General features: G+C 39.8%; 1 protein-coding gene across 2 annotated transcripts in view; it reads right to left on the bottom strand.

Annotated features, from left to right (window-relative positions):
- LOC146376400 (calsenilin-like) overlaps positions 1-17,563 on the bottom strand; it is a 55,300-nt gene extending 37,737 nt beyond the window's left edge. The window contains exon 1 of one of the 2 annotated variants that reach the window (XM_084945700.1): positions 17,435-17,563. In XM_084945700.1, coding sequence (XP_084801826.1) covers positions 17,435-17,440 — 6 coding nt within the window. In that variant the 5' untranslated portion in view covers positions 17,441-17,563. Of the gene's footprint in view, positions 1-14,625; positions 14,719-17,434 lie in introns of those variants that run through there. The other variant, XM_084945705.1, reaches the window with a different exon arrangement.
- Between the last annotated feature and the right edge of the window lie 335 nt (positions 17,564-17,898).

Here is a 17,898-nt window from a genome sequence, read left to right as displayed (position 1 = left end):
CTTTACTTTAAGGCAGAAAGGGAAACAGAGAGAGCGAGAGAAAAAAAAGAAAAAGATGTGAGGAGAACAAGGTCTGCTCATGTTCCTGGAAGAACCGAAGTCAATTACCATAATGAATCGTGGCCTATCTGAGGACGGCCAGAGGACAGAGGGATGGAGGATGGGAAGATAGGAGGTGAAGATATGAAAGCACTTTGCTGGGGAATACATTTTCAAGGTTATTTCTGTGCATCTTCCACATGAACAGATTGGTAAAAACAGCGAAAGATGAGTGGAAAAGGTGGCTGAGAGGGACGACTGCGAGGAAAGAGACGGATGAAGATGGCTTGAATCGTAATGACAACATACAATATCTGTTTAATCGCATGTCAACAGTGACATATATGCTGCGAATGTGCTCAGCGGTGACTCGCTTCTTTGGAGAAGTACATTATTGGAAAGTGTTGTTTTCAGCGTGGCTTTTAAGAGAAAGTCCCAAACTCCAAAGAGAGGGCCGTAAGACAAACAGATGCAGACAGGCACAGTGCAAACAACAGAAAATGCAGCCCTACATTATTTGTTTATTCATGGGCTGTTGGACATGTAGGCATACTCACAGTCACTCACTCACACACACGTTTGCAGCTAGTATCTTCTGTTTCTTAACGCTTCAGCTGGCTTTGTCCCGGGGCGGCACTTCCCATTCGTAATGTCTGTACAACATCCACTATAACACTCATGCACATCCTATAAGGGACCCATAACGCTCAGAGCAAACAGAGGAGCCAAGCCGTACGCATCGCTATGCTCTGCCATCAATTATTAAATATAAGTCGCTGGGTTGTTACTTCAGCGGAAGTTGGCTAATGTGAAGCATAAACTCTGGCCTTATTACGTTACAGAGCGAATCTGGATCACTCTAAAATGAAACACAGTCAAAGAGAAACGAAGTTAAAGAGGACTGATGGTGTTTATGTACTCAAAAATGTACAGTTAAGTCCACAATTTGTTGGAGAATTGCACACTTTTTGTAGTTTTGCCTCTGTCACCACCACAGTAGACTTTAAATGAAACAATAAGCATCTTTAAGATGTTTTCTGACGATGTCTAATCTGACCTTCTTGTTCTTGCGCGTAATCAGTGGTTTGCACCTTCTTGTAGACCCCCAGTATTTCCATTCATGAAGCCATTTCTTGATCGGGACTTTGACAATGATACATCTGCCTCCTTAAGCATGCTCTTGACTTGGTTACATATTGTGAAGTTGTTGTTTTTAACTATAAAAACAATTCTCTGATCATATACTTTAGTTGTCTTCTGTCTTCTTTTAGGCCTTTAGGGGTTGCTGAGCTGGTCAGCGCATTCCTCGTCTTTAATTATGTACCAGATGTTGATGTGGCTACTGTTGAAGTTTCTGCTTTATCTCTGATTGGTTTAATTGGTTTGTCATCCTAATGATGGCTTCCCTCACTTGCACTGACATCTCTTGGGCCTTTGGGCACAGCACTTTGAATTATATTGAGATATTAGGCTCCATTTGTCATGAAATAATGAGAGAACAAACCTCACTTGGCCATGAAACTGGCTGTAATTCTAAAACAGTTCATGTAACGCAGTTTTGTAAAGCTGGAAGTCTGCATTTTACTCACACATTGTTTAATTTGAAATCCACTGAGGTGGTGTACAGAACCAAAACTACAATAATTCTCTTTTTGCCCAACAAATTATGTGTTTAACTTTTGACTGTTATAATTTCTGCATGCTTATATTTCTATACATAGCCAGTGTTTCAAATAACATCAGATTAAGTTATTATGTGTGAGCCAATTCACAATTCAGGCAGCTTTAACCACTCGGTTTCAGGCAGTTTATTTCTACCCTTGGTCCTTTCAGGCACACAGTTCTGGCTGTGAGACAGTAGCTGACCCACCTGCTGTTCAAACCTTGTTTAAAAGGGCGAGCTTTTCAGAACAAAGTCGGGTTAAAGCTGTGAGTCGCAAAATGCAGAGAAGGCTAAAATGATGGTGCGTAGACATCTGAGACAGAGGATGGACTGAGGGGCCACAATGAGGCCCAGTGTGAGTCAGTTAATGATTAAACTTAAATTCAAATCATGTAATGCACCACTACATGATAGCATAATTAGCATAATAATCAATTCCTATAAACCTCTGCACATTTAGAAAGACAGTCGCTAGAAAACTTCAGCTTAGTCACAGAGATTGGTGGACAAAGACAAACATGGGAACCCAAAGACAACAGACTTTCACAAACAACAAGAAGAACAGATGGAGCTGCACTTCCTTCCGGTACAACGACAGAAATATCTCATTCCAAACTGAAATGAAACTCAAATACCAGGAGTTCAACACTTTCTCAGACCAGAACAAAATTCAATATTTACTGTAGGAAAACAGTGCCAGGACCTGACAGAAAACTAACACAACTGAGCTTCTCTCTTTAATTCATCTCCATCCTTTTCCCTCTCGTCTTATGATTATAATTAACTTGAACCCCTCTCATCAGATACATTTTTTATTTTCTACTTCTTGAGCAGTATTAGTAGAGTTTTGGTCACTTGGAACAGCCATGCAGGCTGTAAACACAACACTGTGTAACTGTTATGGAGAACGAATCAGGGAGCTGTGTCAGCAAGCAATGTTTACACTGTCAGCAAACACAGATCAGCATTAGCATTAATTTGGTGTTTTATTTCTGGCCACCTGTCGAATCTAAGTCCAATATATTTACCTTATTTTAGCACAGCTTCATTTCCTCTATTTTCTTTGTTTATTTATCTTAACTGACAAACTAATGAGGGAAATATCAGGCTGTTAGACTTATAAGTGCTTTGCTTTCCTTGACAGGTAGTTGCTATTTTAGAGTGAAAATGTAGCATGAATTTGGCTTTTAAAAATGTATACTAGTCAAAAACATCTGCTATTGCTTAAAATGGTTATGGCTGCATGGTACTGTAGCTTTTAATGACGTACAGCACATTTGTTTAAATGGTGACAAATTTGAAATGTGAAACCACTAAACATCTCGTGTTTCGCTACAGTCCGCTCCAAGAGTTAGTGTTGCAGTATAAGTACTTGGGAATAATAATTGATGGCTCGCTGCCTTTTACAACTAACATTTAGTAACTGCTGTCAAAAACTTAAACTGAAACTGTCCTTCCTGTCCCGTTAGGAAAGAAATAGACTTTCAGCCACTACTCCTATGTCAGTGCTCATTTATAGTGACGTGATTTATATGCACGTATCTTCACAATGCATAGATACGCTTAATACCGTCTCCACTGGGGCTTATTCTAAACTCCACCGAACGTTGTATGCTGGGTTTGGTTGGTCTGGTTTATTCATGTCATAGACTAAACCACTGCTACATTATTATTTAGAAGGGATTTCTTGCCTTGCTCCTTTCTTAATCCATTAGATTACTGAAAAAATTGTGGGCCGTCACTGCCTAAGATTCATTCCTGCTGTCTGTCCTGAAAGTTTGCACTGAACTTTAACAAACGAGCCTTTAAATTAGTAGCTTGCTTTCAGAATCTGCAACAAAATCAGCTCACTAAATTAATTTATGGGGATTTTAAATAACCTAGAGCCAGTTACTCTGGGCTTAAAATGTTTTTCCTGAATGCTGCTACCCCCTGTAGGCCAACACAATGACCTTTACTGTTCTTTTAGTCATAATTGGCACTGAAAGTAAAAAAGGTTGGTTATTTGTGTTGTATTTTACTTTTTATATTCACTGTTTTTCACTGTGTGTCTGTGGGGTTTTTTTTTTATACAACTGTCTGTCGTGGCAAGAACAATGTGGATGTGAATTTTTAATTTTATCAGTCAAATTATTAAATAAAGGTTATGTCACAGCCCTCTATCTGTTGGATATTTTTGTTTATTTGAAATATCTTTTGATTCCCAATTTATTTATATTCCTAAGTGTCAGGTTCACATGTCTTAGTCCCGGTCTCAGTGATTGTTACTTCCTGTTTTATTTTGATAGGCCCTTGTCTCATGTATTGTGCTTAGTTTTACTTCCCCTTGTCTCAATAGTCAGATTTCCTTCAGTGTATTCCCTTTTTCAGGTAATGCCTGGTGTGTATATATATTGCCCTTTGTTCCTGTTGTGTTGTCCCTAGTGGTTGTGTCCTACCTTGAAGTATGTTTAGATTTGGGGTTTTTTCACCTTGTATTATTTTTGTATCCAGTTTAGGTTAAATTAAAGCACTTTTAATTTACTGTTTTCAAGTCTTGCATTTGCATCCTACTCATGCCTGCTGCACAGTCAGCTTGCCTGACAGTGCCCGAGTGTCTGCATTTGGGTCTTCATCTTCATAACAAATATGACAGATTAAGTAAAAAAAATTAAAAATTGCTTATGGCAAGCAGAGCAAAACTGAATCACAAAGGAAAATTACGGGTAGAAGAAATCAGTTCAGTGATGCTAAAAGAGCTGCAGGCTTTAGTAATGAATCCCTGTGAGATTGTCACAGTAAGTGAGAGCAGCTTTAATTTATTTGTAGTAGATATTTGCAAACCACTTTCCCTTCTCTTTTCACACATTTTAACCAAATCATTTCTTCCCTATTTTTGTTAAAAAGCCTAAAAGCGTTTTATTCTTGGATTCTTAGTGTGAAAATAGTGCACAACACATAATGATTCAACAATTACGAGCCCCTACAGACAACAGAAAAGGTGAGAAAACATGCACACTCTCACTGTGATTTAAGGCACTGTTGCTGACATTATTTGTGTTTTATTGGTTTCTGAAAATGGCTTACACTATGTGTAGAAAAGATGTATAAGTGGGGCCAATGCCATTCAAGATACAGCAGAAGTATTTTCATGCAGGAAGTCTTAAGGAGTTAAATGTTGGGCAGTCGTGTTATAAATTATGTTAGAATACCTGAGAAGGACATTTGAGAGTGAAGTCATTCTGGGAGAATGGCTTAAAGAAGCTCATGACTCTGTGAAAACACAGCAATATGAAAAAAAAAATGAAAGTAAAAGTGATGGAAAGAGGTCTAAGACAGAGAGAGCGGTGTATCCTTGCAATGTTATAACAGCGGATGGGAGTTGCCATTAATAATTTATGAGTGATTAACGAGGCCACAGCAGATTCACATTCTCTCACTTTCTCTCTGACTCTTTGTGTCAGTGTGACTCAAACTTAGCCAGCAGAGTTCATCTGTACTCCTCTGCCGCTTCTTCAAGATCAGCATGAATTTAAACATGCCGTTTTTTCTAATGGCCAAAAGGGGATAACTCCCCTGGTTGCAAAACGAAGTCAGATTGTAAAGAGGCTTACAGAGAAAATGTACTTTTAAGTCTTACTGAATACAGCATGATGTTTGTTTTACAAATGAAAGTCCCACTTAGAGGCAAACAGATGAGAAAGCAGGGTGTGCGTTGAGTTGAACTAGCTCTGCCAGATCGGATCTGACGGGGGTGGAGAAGATGGTGACACCTAAAACACAGCTAAAACATCACAATGAGACCTGACAATGTTTTTTGTTTTTGTTTTTTTGTTGTTGTTGTTTTTGCATATTTGTCAAATGTAAATGTTTCAGAATATTATATCCAGTTTATAAAAATTCAATTTATTAAGGAAATAAAAAGCTATCCAAGTCTACCTCCCCCTGTGTGAAAAGGTAAGGTTTCTTGCGCCCCTTTTTAAATCCTGAACCCAATTTTTTGGGAAAGCTAAGATCAGTTTCACTAGTCACACTCAGACCTGATTACTGCCAGATCTGCTAGATCAAGAAACCTCTTAAACAAAACCTGTGTGATACAGTGAAGTGGGTTAAAAGATCACAAAAACAGCACATCATGCCATGATCTAAAAAACAGTTGAGAAACAAAGTCACTGACATTTATCAGTCTAGAAAGGGTTACAAAGCCATTTCTAAGGCTTTGGGACTCCAGTGAACTCCAGTGAGAACCATTATCCTCAAAGCGAGAAAATCTGTAACAGTGGTGAATCATCCCAGGTGTGACCAAAATTAGAGCGCATCAGCGACTCATCCAGGAGGTCTCACAAGAACCCAGAAGTCTAAAGAACTGCAGGCATCACTTGCTTCAGTTAAGGTCAGAGTTCAACAATAAAAAAGAGACTTAGCAAAAATGACGTCCATGAATGAACCACTCCTGATGAAAAAACCCACAAAGGCTCGTCTCACATTTGCCAAAAAACATCGTGATGATCTTCAAGATTTTTGTGTTAGCTTTCTTCATGTAAAACTGCATTTCTTTAAATTTGCTAATATTATTTTTGCTTTATATCAAAAATTATTTGATGATCTGAAAAATTTGAGTGTGGCAAACATAGAAAAAAAAAGTAATCAGGAAGGGGTTAATTACTTTTTCACAGGACTGTATATACAGTCTGTACTGAGACCATTGACGTGCATTCGAAGCACATCTACAGAAGACGATATAGAGGGTGTGCAGACTATAAATAGACCAAGACCACAATATACGCAGTTGTGTTTGTGTGACTTTGATGGACACTACATTGACTCACACCGATTTCAGCGAGACTGCTGCTACTGCTGTTACTGATGTTGTGTTAGTTTCTTATAATGGCTTACACTGTTTTTAGAAAAGAAGTATAAAAGAGGCCGAACCCGTTCAAGATACAGCAAAAATATTTTCATATTGTCGTTCTTAAAGAGTTAAATGTTGTCCAGTCGTGGTGTGGTGTTTAACCATAACCCTAAAATCTCGCCTAAAAAAAAAATCAATGACTTATGTTGCTTTCTGTGCCCATAGGCAAGACACAACCGCACCATGTGACTGTGTAAACATCCCCACGCACCTCCACATATAACTGTTGCACCTACAGAATAACAACCAGCTATGCTGCAGCTCAGTGATACTGTACTTTTAGAGTTCACTGAAACCCTCCACCTGCACAGAAACAATCAGATTAGCCAGATACAGCTGGTGAGCGAAGTTTTGTTCTGAGGATAATCTGAAAGTGATTTAGGAGTGATACCTCATTATAAAGAGTTTGGAGGGCTGTGTCATTTTCTGCCATTTTAAACACACAAGAGTAGAAGCCAGTGTGTGTATGTGTGCGTGTACTCTTATATAAGCTACAAACATTAGCATGTATGAATAGTGATAGAAGCTCTCCCCTTTTAGTGGGGGACTGTTTCATTATAAGCAATAGTAAATGTATAGGGTTACTTTACACTAGAATTAAATAGCTCTTTATCATTTTTTCCTTATCTTGTGCACACAAGTTTACAAGTAAAGGAAAACTTTAATATTTTTTCAGGTTATTAAATCTGAAGTAAGGAAGTAATCTGAAAATAATATTAACCTACCATGTGTCAAGGAGCCCCATTGTTTCACTGAGCAATATTGAATCTACACTGCAGACAGCATTAGTAAACAGGGAACACCACATAGTGTAAATAATGTATGCTATAACCAGCGATATCCGTTCATTGCACAATTGCAAGCACAAAAGCTTCAGTTTGCATGTTGGTTTAATTGGCTGTGAGAGTTTGTCTCTGTCGTTCAGCCTTGCAACTGACAAGCCTGTCCAGGCTCTATGCCACCTTTTCCCTTATGATAGCTGTTTCATTGTCCTGTGGTTTTGAACCCACGGTTTGGGTTTGTTGAGACTTTCTGGTTAAGTATTAAAAATTCTGTTTGATTATTGTTTTCTGGTTTTTGTTGCTTGGAGCTCTTATACTCCAGGTTTTCTTTACTTCTGTAAGTGTCAGCCTCATAGTCTCAATCAGGTTTTAGTTTTCCTTTGTTTTGACTTCTGCTTATTATTTCTTGTGTTAATTTCTAGTTATTTCCTGTTGATTAGTATTACAGGGTTTTTTCATTCCTTGGTATCTGTACCTTCATGTTGTATCGGGTTTATTGTCACTGCGTTTAGTCTTCAGTTCTTGTTAGAGTTAGAATCACTTGGTTTAGCTTCATTGCTTTAGTTAATCACTTAATGACTCATTGTATCTGGTTGTTAAGGCTTCCTTTCTGTGTCATGTTACTTCCTGTTTTATTTGTCTCTTATGCCACGTTTTAGTTTTAGTTTTCCATGTCTCGTTATCTGATTGAGTTCAGCTGTGTCTAGTTTCCTAGGTGCCTCCACTCTCCCCCAAGATTTACTGTCTCCCACCACAGTCTCAAGAGCATGGAGGAGATTCCAGGAGATAGTTACTCTAGGAGAGCTGAAGGTTATTACCCATCAGCAGAGTCAGTATCTGCTCCTCTCTATGAGGAGGAACAGCCAACAAAATGACCTCCCGCAGCCCACTGGTGGGAAAGTCTCTGACCAAACAATCAGAAACAGATTTCATGAGGGTGGCCTGAGGACTAGCACAAGTGCCCTGTGCTTTTCACACATAAACAAGTTCACTCTGAGCACATGTAACTAATGTTAAAGGGTCTGGAGAAGCTGTGAAGAACGTTATGCTCCCTGTAACATTGTTCTTCACAACCAGTTTGGTTGTGGGTCAGTGATGGTCTGGAGAGGCATATCCTTGGATGGACACACAGACTTCTACAAGCTAGGCAATGATGCCCTGACTGCCATTAGGTGTTGAGATGAAATCTTTGGCCCTATTCTCAGCCTTGTGTGATGAGAGTATATAAGTAGTTCCTGTAGAATGAAGGCATTGATACTGTTGACTGGCCTCCATGGTTGCCTGATCTAAATCCAGCAGAACACCTCTGGGACATTATGTTTTAATCCATCTGATGCCACCAGGTTGCACCTCAGCATGTAAAGAAGCTCAGTGATGCCCTGGTCCAGATCTGGCAGGAGATTCCCAAGACACCCTCTGTCGTATCATTAGGAGCATGCCCTGACATTGTCAAGGATGCATACAAACATGTAAGTTCATACAAACTGCTGAACTGCCACATCACTTTGATTTTTTGGGGCATCTTTGTAGGCTGATAATTTTCATTTGCATCAAACGATGTAGCATCCGTTCATTCCTAACACATTACCCAATCCATATCAGTATATATATCCAGAATGATTCTTTTTCACATTGAGATCTGATGTGTTTTTTAAGTGTTCCTTTAATTTTTTGAGAAGTTTATATGATGTTCCTGACATATTGCCTGTGCTCTCTGCCTGTTTGTTTCCCCTATTTGCTCTGTCTCTGCGCCTTTGTTTTTGTTTGTTTTTTAAGACCTTTAGATTCAGTTGAATTTCTGTTCTGGATTTTCATGTACTTCATACTCCAGCTGAATAATTTCTCTTTCTCTTTTTTGTTTTATCAAGGTTTGTGTCAGGGGTCAGATTATGTGTCAGATTATGATATTTCTTCTGTTTTCATCCTAACTACTACAACACAAACATTTATTGTCTCCCAAGTTATATTTCTCTGTCCTATTTATTGTTAAGCATTCCTTTGTAGAACTCTGAGGAGATCTAATTGATCCACAGGGCTGCAACTCAAAGCCTTAACCTGATTTTAGACAGAATGAAACTGAGCGTATGCACACATACACCAACACATCCACAATGGGAAAACAACAGTCATTTCATTAGCCCCTCATTTTAATATTTATTGTGTCTCCTCTCCCTGGATGTCTGCACAAATCTGTTCTCAATCGCTCCATCTAGTCACCTCTTCATTCCTTCCAATTTATTTCACAGTCAATCACTCCTTCTCCATCTCTCTCCCACCTGCAGGGGCACCTCCCCCTCCTCCCCCTCACACACATAATGTCACCTGTCACCATGCTCCTCTCCAGGTGAAGCAGAGATACCAGCTGGGATCTAAACAGAAGGGAAGGCAGACTCAGCCTCTGCATGCCCATGTGTGCTTGCATATGCAGGGAGATAAGGCGAGCAGGCAGAAGGAGGAGCGTGGTGACAAGGACTGACAGCACAAAGGGAGAAGTACAGTGAATACTTGTTAAACCCTCGCACATAACCCATCTAGGCTTCCAGCAGAGTGAGATGCTCTTAAATCTCTGCCTTGCATTTGTGAAGCAGCATGAGAACAACGCAGCTTCACGGGGAATTGGTTCATTTTGTTGGCACAGTGTGTTGACAAATAACATGGCACAGACTGGCTCTAAAATAGGAAACACCTGGAGTTATGACATCACTGGCAGCAGAAAAATGAAAAGATTGTGCTTGTCCTTTAAAAAGAAATGAAATAAAGGAAAATTCTTCTTATTTAAAACATCTAAATGACAAGAAGTCAGCTGGAGAAAACTCTTGGATAACACCCTCTGTGTTCAGCACGGCGAAACTAAAACTGCCATGAGGATCAGGAACCAGCAGATCCTTACAAACAATAGAATGTGGAGTTTAAAAGAGACGAGGGATTGATCTAATGAAAAGAAAAAATGAAGCTGCCTTATGAGCAAAGTAGGAGCTAAACATCTGATCCATACCAAATATGTCTCTTGAGAGTCCTCCATCTTTATGGAGAGGAACTTCTGAGTGTTTTTTGTCTGACTGGAAGCAGCTGGGGTAAATACACCCCACATTTCATCACCTTGTTAGGTTTTCCTTTGTTTTTAATGGCAAGTGTGTTATATGCTCTTGTTTGATTTTCACCAACTTAATATAGCTCCTCGCCTGCTAAATGCTTCATCAAGTCCACCAGCTGGTTTGATACTAAGCAGGAAGTGTACCGATGGTTGATTTTATCAGGGATTTTTGTTTTCTTTTTTGTAATAAGCATCTTGCAGTAGCTAGAAACCATGTTACTGGTGAGATTTGACCAAAATTGCAAAACTGCATCTGTAACACAAAAATAGCAGGAGGAGCTCCACAGAGATGAAGGAGCATCATGCAGAGCCTGGTAGTGATTCCTTATGGTTTTGTTGCTAAGAGCCCATAGTACATATGTCATTTAATCATGTTAATGTACATTCATGCAGCTTTACATCCTTAAATGCCTACAAACTGCACACTCCTTGTCTTTATTTCCTCTCTCTGTTTTACCACCAAAAGAAAAAAACAGGGCATTGTTCCATGTCACTAACGTTTTTAAATTTAACTGGCAAAGATGTCAAATTTCAGTTTTTAGTCACGTGGCTGCCGCAGTGCCACAGTGCCGAAATTATGCTCATAACAACGCAGTCAAACAACACATCAGGACACCATTCATAATAACAAAGACAGATGGACGCATCGGGACACCATGCTGAAAACACAGACAAATGGGAGGAAGCACAGCGAGACGACCAAAGTAAAGCCGCAATGATACAGATGCGTTTTGTCAGCTCAGAACTCCACGTGGACAATCAGCCAAAATAGTAGCCCCAGGAGGTCAGCGTGACTTCAAAAAAAGAGTGTGACGTGGACACTCTGATGGACAGACCTCAATTCTTATTCTCCAGCAAACAGGAGTAGCCTTACTTATCTCATACTGGGATTCTGAGCAGTCTGAAATATGCTTTTTTTATTTAGCTCCTCCCCCTTTAAGCCAACCCTCAGCTTAAACCAAGTCTCTTCTGAGTGGCTGAGCCTACCAAACAGAGCGGGAGGTTTGACAGGCTGCTATGCCCATAGGGACAGTGTATGCCTGAAATGATCATATTGATAACCTCTCTCTGACATTAATATCCAAAATTAAAAGTGATGCTCTTGCAAGTTGAGCTCATTAATTACTTTTATCATTTTTAATATGAGCTTCCACCATTAATTCTTTTAAAAATGTCTTCATTTTTGATTGGGTCTAAACCTAATGAAGGCACAGTTATAATGGTGGAAATGCACTGCACAGTTACGTAACAGTCAAATATTGATACAGCCAATGTATTGATTTTGTAAAGCACAGACAGCAATTGTTGTGCTGCCAGTAGTGACAAGAGATCAGAAAGCCCTCATACGTGTCATTACAGAGGATGATAGTGATTGGTGCATTTATATTAGTTCATCTTCTTCTTGACTGGTTTGTTTCCTTCTAGCTTCTGTCTCTTTGTTCGATGAGATCCTGTCAACTATGTATGCAATACCTCTCCTTCTCTTTGTAAAGACATTTGCCAGATAAATTAAATCACACACCCAACTGCATATACAGTATCTGAATCAAATAAATAGGTGATAAAGTGATAAAGCTTTGACAATGAGCCCAATTCTGTTCTCAGATTTCTGAAGAAGGTAGCAAGCAGAGCTGTAACCTTTACTGTAAGCAGACAGAAAATATCTGCATTACTGTTGTTGCGATGTGGCACAGTGCGGCTCTATATGTGAAGTCAGCAGCATGATGACGAAAATATGAAATATGAAAGCAGGCTGATAGTCGACAGCTGATACTATTTGTGTCCTAAACGCTGTCAAAGCGAATCATTGTGTCTGTGGGAGGATAGCACATCCATATGGACTGCATGCTGTGTGTGTTTGTGTGCGCACGTGTGTGTGTGTGTGTGTGTGTGTGTGTGTCAGAGAAGAGCAAGAGTGAGACTTATATTGATGTGTGAGCCTGCATGTGGTGAAAGAATTAATACTCTGGGGAGGCTCAGAGCTACAGAAGAGACATGTTTCAATTATCAGCCCCTCCTCCTTCACACACACACACACACACACACACACTTCAGTCAGTCCCAAACATATCACATTGCTTCGTTCTTCTCCGGACAGGTCAATAAAAATACTGGCAGATAATAACAACACATACTGATCAGTGATTGATATTCTTCAGCAGCATCTTTGCACCTCACTGCATTTTTACCCTTTTAGGTCAATAATACTCTGTTTTACTTGGTAATATGAAGTTGGCTCTGTGTGTGTGTGTGTGTGTGTGTGTGTGTGTGTGTGTGTGTGTGTGTGTGTGTGTGTGTAGCTTCCTGGTAATATAAGCTATGGTAATCATAAGACAAATGGAAGACTTTTGAAAAACAAAACAAAACAACTTGACCTTGGTGAGCTAAAAGTTTTCTGTTGTTTTTCAGAAGCTCTCTTTTGTGTTTGCTGATGAAGTTTGATCAGAACTGTGCGGTGCCCATCCCTGTTCCCACTTCAACGGATACAGTTACCAGACCTGGTAAATTATTTAATGAGTCTACAACCTATTGAGCAGGTGGGTCCCGAAGACAGTATCAGGTGCAGCATGAGGGTGAGGGTGGGTGTGTTGCCGTCAGCCTGTCTACCACAGATTCACTCATCTTGCAGGCTTATGTGTGTAATAGCTATGATGGGTACACTCCCCTAAAGCAAAATTCCACTATAAAATACTTGTTTTGTGGTCTTTACTTGCAGTACAGTAGTAGAAAGATTTAAATAAAAACTCTTATAACAGGGAGAAGTATGACTGCGGGCTGTTTTCCATCCCAGACCTATGGAAGTTTCTGCAATTCAAACACACAAACAAACATTTTTTGCCATTCGTAACTCAAAATTTTGCATTATTATCTTGAAATTTTGGCTAACTTGAAATTAGGGTTAGATTTAGGGTTAGTCTAAGACTGACTAACAGAAAAAAAGTATTTTCAGTGGCAGGAAACAAGCCTCGTACATACAATACAATATGGCATACATCTCTATCTATTTCTGTCTGTGATGGGTCTCTAGCCACACACACCAAAGGTGGAGAAGAAGACAGGTTGTAGGTGTTCACATACCATGTATGGACATTTAAATTTGTGCCTGCATGCTCAGACTCAAGATTTGAAGGTTCACATGTACATTTTATCGTCAGAGAGCCAGCTAATGTTAGTCTTGAGTGTCCTAAAAATCCTATTTTTAATTTAAATCATCACATCTGAGTGTTTATTCACTAAACATCAGATTCCAGCAGTGTTACAGCTACTTAAAAGAGCTTTTCACTATTGCCATCAACTGCAGCTAACAGAGGCTAATAGTAGCTAACAGTGACAAAAACAGCAGCGCTACCAACAGGTCAGCATATCCCGAACAACTCACCTCAGTACGACTCTCATTGTTCAGAAGTGAATGTGTCGGACCCGTATTGGACTCCTTCCACAAAGTTTGACATCTTCATCCACAGTAACTAAAGGTGGACAATTTTAACCTGGCATTGACACCTGAGGTAAACAGCAGACTTACAACCTTCTACAGATAGGGAAAGAACTCTGGGCCGGCTCCAGATCCAGTCCTAACGGTATTAGAAACATGTTGGTTGGCAACATCTCTTTTGCTGACTAAAACATGTTTATCCTATAACAGCCACAGTGGCTAGGATTCTGCACTTGAATTGGGAGTGAAAAATAAACGTAATTGAAAATTGAACTCAGTTCACAGCTTAAAGTTTTTACACATTGTTATTTTAAGAGCTAAAAGGGTAATCAGGGGATATTAGTGATAAAGGAGGATGTTGGGGAAGCTAACAGGGTCAACAAAACATAGGTTTGGCAGGAATGTGCAGACATAAGGTTCCAGTCCACCCCTTAATACTCGTTTCACGTACTATTTGTAGTTGGCTACAAATATTCTTTTATACACATTTTGAATATTTTGTTTTCAAAAAGCAGTCACCTCTTCTTGCATCACATCTTTATAAAAACATCAAGAGTTTGGAAATTGAGGAGACCAAAATTTGAAGTTTGACAAGTCAAAAGTTTTCCCACTTTTGTTTGATGTGAGATTTTAGCTGTTTAATAGTTCAGGGCCTCCTTTGTCACATTTTTTTTTTGTTTGCTTGTTTCATACTACACCAGAAGGATTGCTGCTACAGCTCACCTGGTTGAACTGGTGTCTGATGTACCAAAGGCTGAAGTCCTCATTGCTTGGGTCTGGCTTGAGTCTGCCCCAGACCATTTCCTGCGTGTCATTCTCCCCCTCGCTCTCCACTTTCCTGTTAACTGTCTGCCCTGTCCTGTCAAATGAAGGCTAAAATTCCAAAAGTAAAAATTAAAAAGAATAAACACCAAATGTTTTCACTGGATGACAGGTCTGAATTGTAGATTAGTTTGAAATACGCAAAGACTTCCCAAAGAAGAAAAAGTCTGAATGGCAGCATATTTTGCTCTTAAATGTGCATCACCCAGCTTTAATGGCGCCTTCAAAGATCCTCAATTGCCAGTGTGATGTGCACTAATACACAGACTCTGGCTTTTAAACTGTACGCTGATGATAATCCAGATGGTTGCTCTCCTCTTTAGACTGCAGGGCTCAGTGTCTATGATTTTCAAAAACAGTCAATTCTGGAAAAATTTGCTGTTGGTCACACAGCTTTCAGGACAGTTCTCCACTTTTTTCAGTCCATCAACTCAGGGCCAAAAATGAGGGGAAATCTGGGTTTGTTTTTCCTTTTTGCATGGTTGAATTTTAATTTGCATCAGTAGATGAAACAACGAGCTGCACTGACAGTGCTTTTTAGAGAAGTTTCTGAGCCTGTGCAGTAATTTCCGCCACAGAATCATGTCTGTTTTAAATGCAGCACTATCTTAGATCCTTAAGATCACAGCCATGCTATTTTGGTTTTCAGCCTTGTCGCTGTACCACCGATAACAATATCCTCAAATTCTCTTAATAATGAAAACGTGATTCCTAAATGATTAAACCACTTGCCCGTGCGTCCTGTCCCACAGAGGTGAAAGACTCAGCCTCTCTAGGATATTCTCATAGAGCCAGTCATTTTACTAATTAACTGCATTAACTACAAAGTGTTCCACCAGGTGATTTTTTTACAGCTTTCACAGTTTTGGGGACATTTAGTGGTGGAATCAAATTCAAACTGAGCATGTATATTTTTCAAACAGCCAGTGTTTCTTAGTTTCAGTAATTTCTTTATACCATTTTTAGTTAATTATAAGTTTTAAACTATGTCACTGCGTTCAGTTTTTTACTGACATTTTAAAAACTGAGATAATTTCCTAAAACACCAGACCTTGGAAGTTTTAAGTAAACATTACTCAGGTATCAAACAAGCATTAAACCAGACGAAACAATAACAGGAGAGAATAAAAGCACTGAGTAAATTCACATTTATCATTATCCAAATGAATATTTTTCAAACTGAGGCGGAGTGTGGCATAAAATATAAAAATGTCAGGCTCACTCTTTCAACAGGCACTCTGATACTGCTGAAAATGACTCAGAATGAGAAAACAACTACCAACAATATTGATCACGCAGTCATTCTACAGCAAATAATAAACTGAAGTGAGTCACCCACTGAAACAGCAGGTGCCCAGCTCCCTCACAGCGTGATTTAATTCAAACACCTGCATGTCAATAGCCAGAGAGAAAGAAGAGATAAAATGATGAGGTAGAGGTCCTGCAACAGTCGACCTACAGGAGGTACCAAACTGGAGCAAATAACAGCTGCTAAATGCAGAAAGGAAAAAATGCCAAGCATTGCTTTGTCCATGAAATGTCAGAATTTGCTTCTTTTTTTGTACTTTGTGCCCATGCATTAGGTATTTTTCATCTTAAACATCATATATACAGCATGGTGACTGAAAGAACCACGAGTGTCCATGCACACAGACCTCAGCTCTCCATCTGATGTTCATGTGATTTATTGATCAATTTACTGACTGACTTATTGATCCATGGAGTGACCGATGATGAGTATCATCAATCTCAAAGAGGCTCTGCACTGTCCTCAAGCTTGTACTCCAACCAATCAAAATCTCACCACTCAGATGCACTTGTGAGTTGTTTGCGTGTGACCACCAGCTCCTGTCTGAGATTATCAGAATTTTATGTTGAAACTGTTACACACATGTTGCAGCCTCCCGTCTCCTGCTGAATGATGTGTGTCTCTCCTTTCTTAAATTATATTTTGCACAGGGTTGCCCTTGTTTTCCAGCCCGCTATATTAAAAAAAAACAAAAAAAAACAGTCATAAAGGGAGAAACTTGTTCTTTCTGGGAGAATTAATGAGCACTGCCTTGCAAGGTGGTAGAAGTCACTTTGGGGAGGCTGGGCTTTCACTTTACAGTCTATTACCTCGGATTTAGACTCAGAGGCTGCTTGCTGTTGAGGTCTGAGCTCCTAAATTGATTCATCAGCACGGAGGAAAACACACACACACCGGCAGAATTACCAGCACAATCCCACTCTTTCGTTATAATCGAGGATTATTACAGATTTGAAGTCACGAGTGAATCACATAAAGGGCGTCTATTTCACGCACACACATTAATAATGACATATATAAACCACACGTTAAAAAGAATTTGATGACAGGGAGCAAAAGTCTCGATGGGAGACGTGATGCCAAGTGACACTTGCTGTCTGCAGGATTTCTGCTGCGCGCTAAAAGCGAAGCGTCTCCTCTACAGGCAGCTTCCACAGCTGCAATTACATAACTTCACTCCGAAACTCAGCTTTCGGCAAAAGTGAGAGGGAATGAGCCAACGAGGTCCGCGAAGAAAGAAAAAAAAATTGGTTAAAATATAAATCAAGCCAACAAGTAGCCGGTAGAGGAGATGCCGCGCGTTAATTCAACTTAAGACGCGTTTTTGCTTTTGCAACCTGCAGAAAAGCCGCCTTTTTAAATGCCCGATTACAGAAAATAATCATTCGATGTTGATCTTACCTGCATGCTTTCCTGTGTTGTAACGGCGACAATGATAGCTGATTTTTGCAGAGTGTGTCCTCTCTGCGCGGACTCTCAACCTCCGACTGCCGCTGCTCTGGATGCAAAGGAATGCACACACACACACACACACAGAGAGAGAGAGAGAGAGAGAGAGATCCACGGAAGAGGCGGGGGTGGGGTAAGGGGTGCAGCTGGAGGATGGAGGAAACAAGTGGACTTACAGCCTGATGATGTGAAGTCAACAGGCTGGCCGTGGGTTTAATTCCGCTGGGATGTTGATGTTGTATGAAATAGCATATGCAGAATATTTAAGACACATTCTGTGATGCACTTTTCTTCATGCTTTTTCCTTTCGAGCTGATAGTATCGCTGCTGCAATACTGATTTTACGCTCTAACTAATGGTTTCTTTACATGTTCATGTTTTTTTAGAAGGCTTTAATTAACTTTTTTGGTTGCCAG

The sequence above is a fragment of the Perissodus microlepis genome, chromosome 12 (genome assembly GCF_051167445.1).
Source record: "Perissodus microlepis isolate ML-2025 ecotype Zambia chromosome 12, ASM5116744v1, whole genome shotgun sequence".
In the NCBI taxonomy this organism is placed as follows: Eukaryota; Metazoa; Chordata; class Actinopteri; order Cichliformes; family Cichlidae; genus Perissodus; species Perissodus microlepis.
Note: the sequence above shows the minus strand (reverse complement) of the source record. Positions and strands in the feature narration are given on the sequence as shown.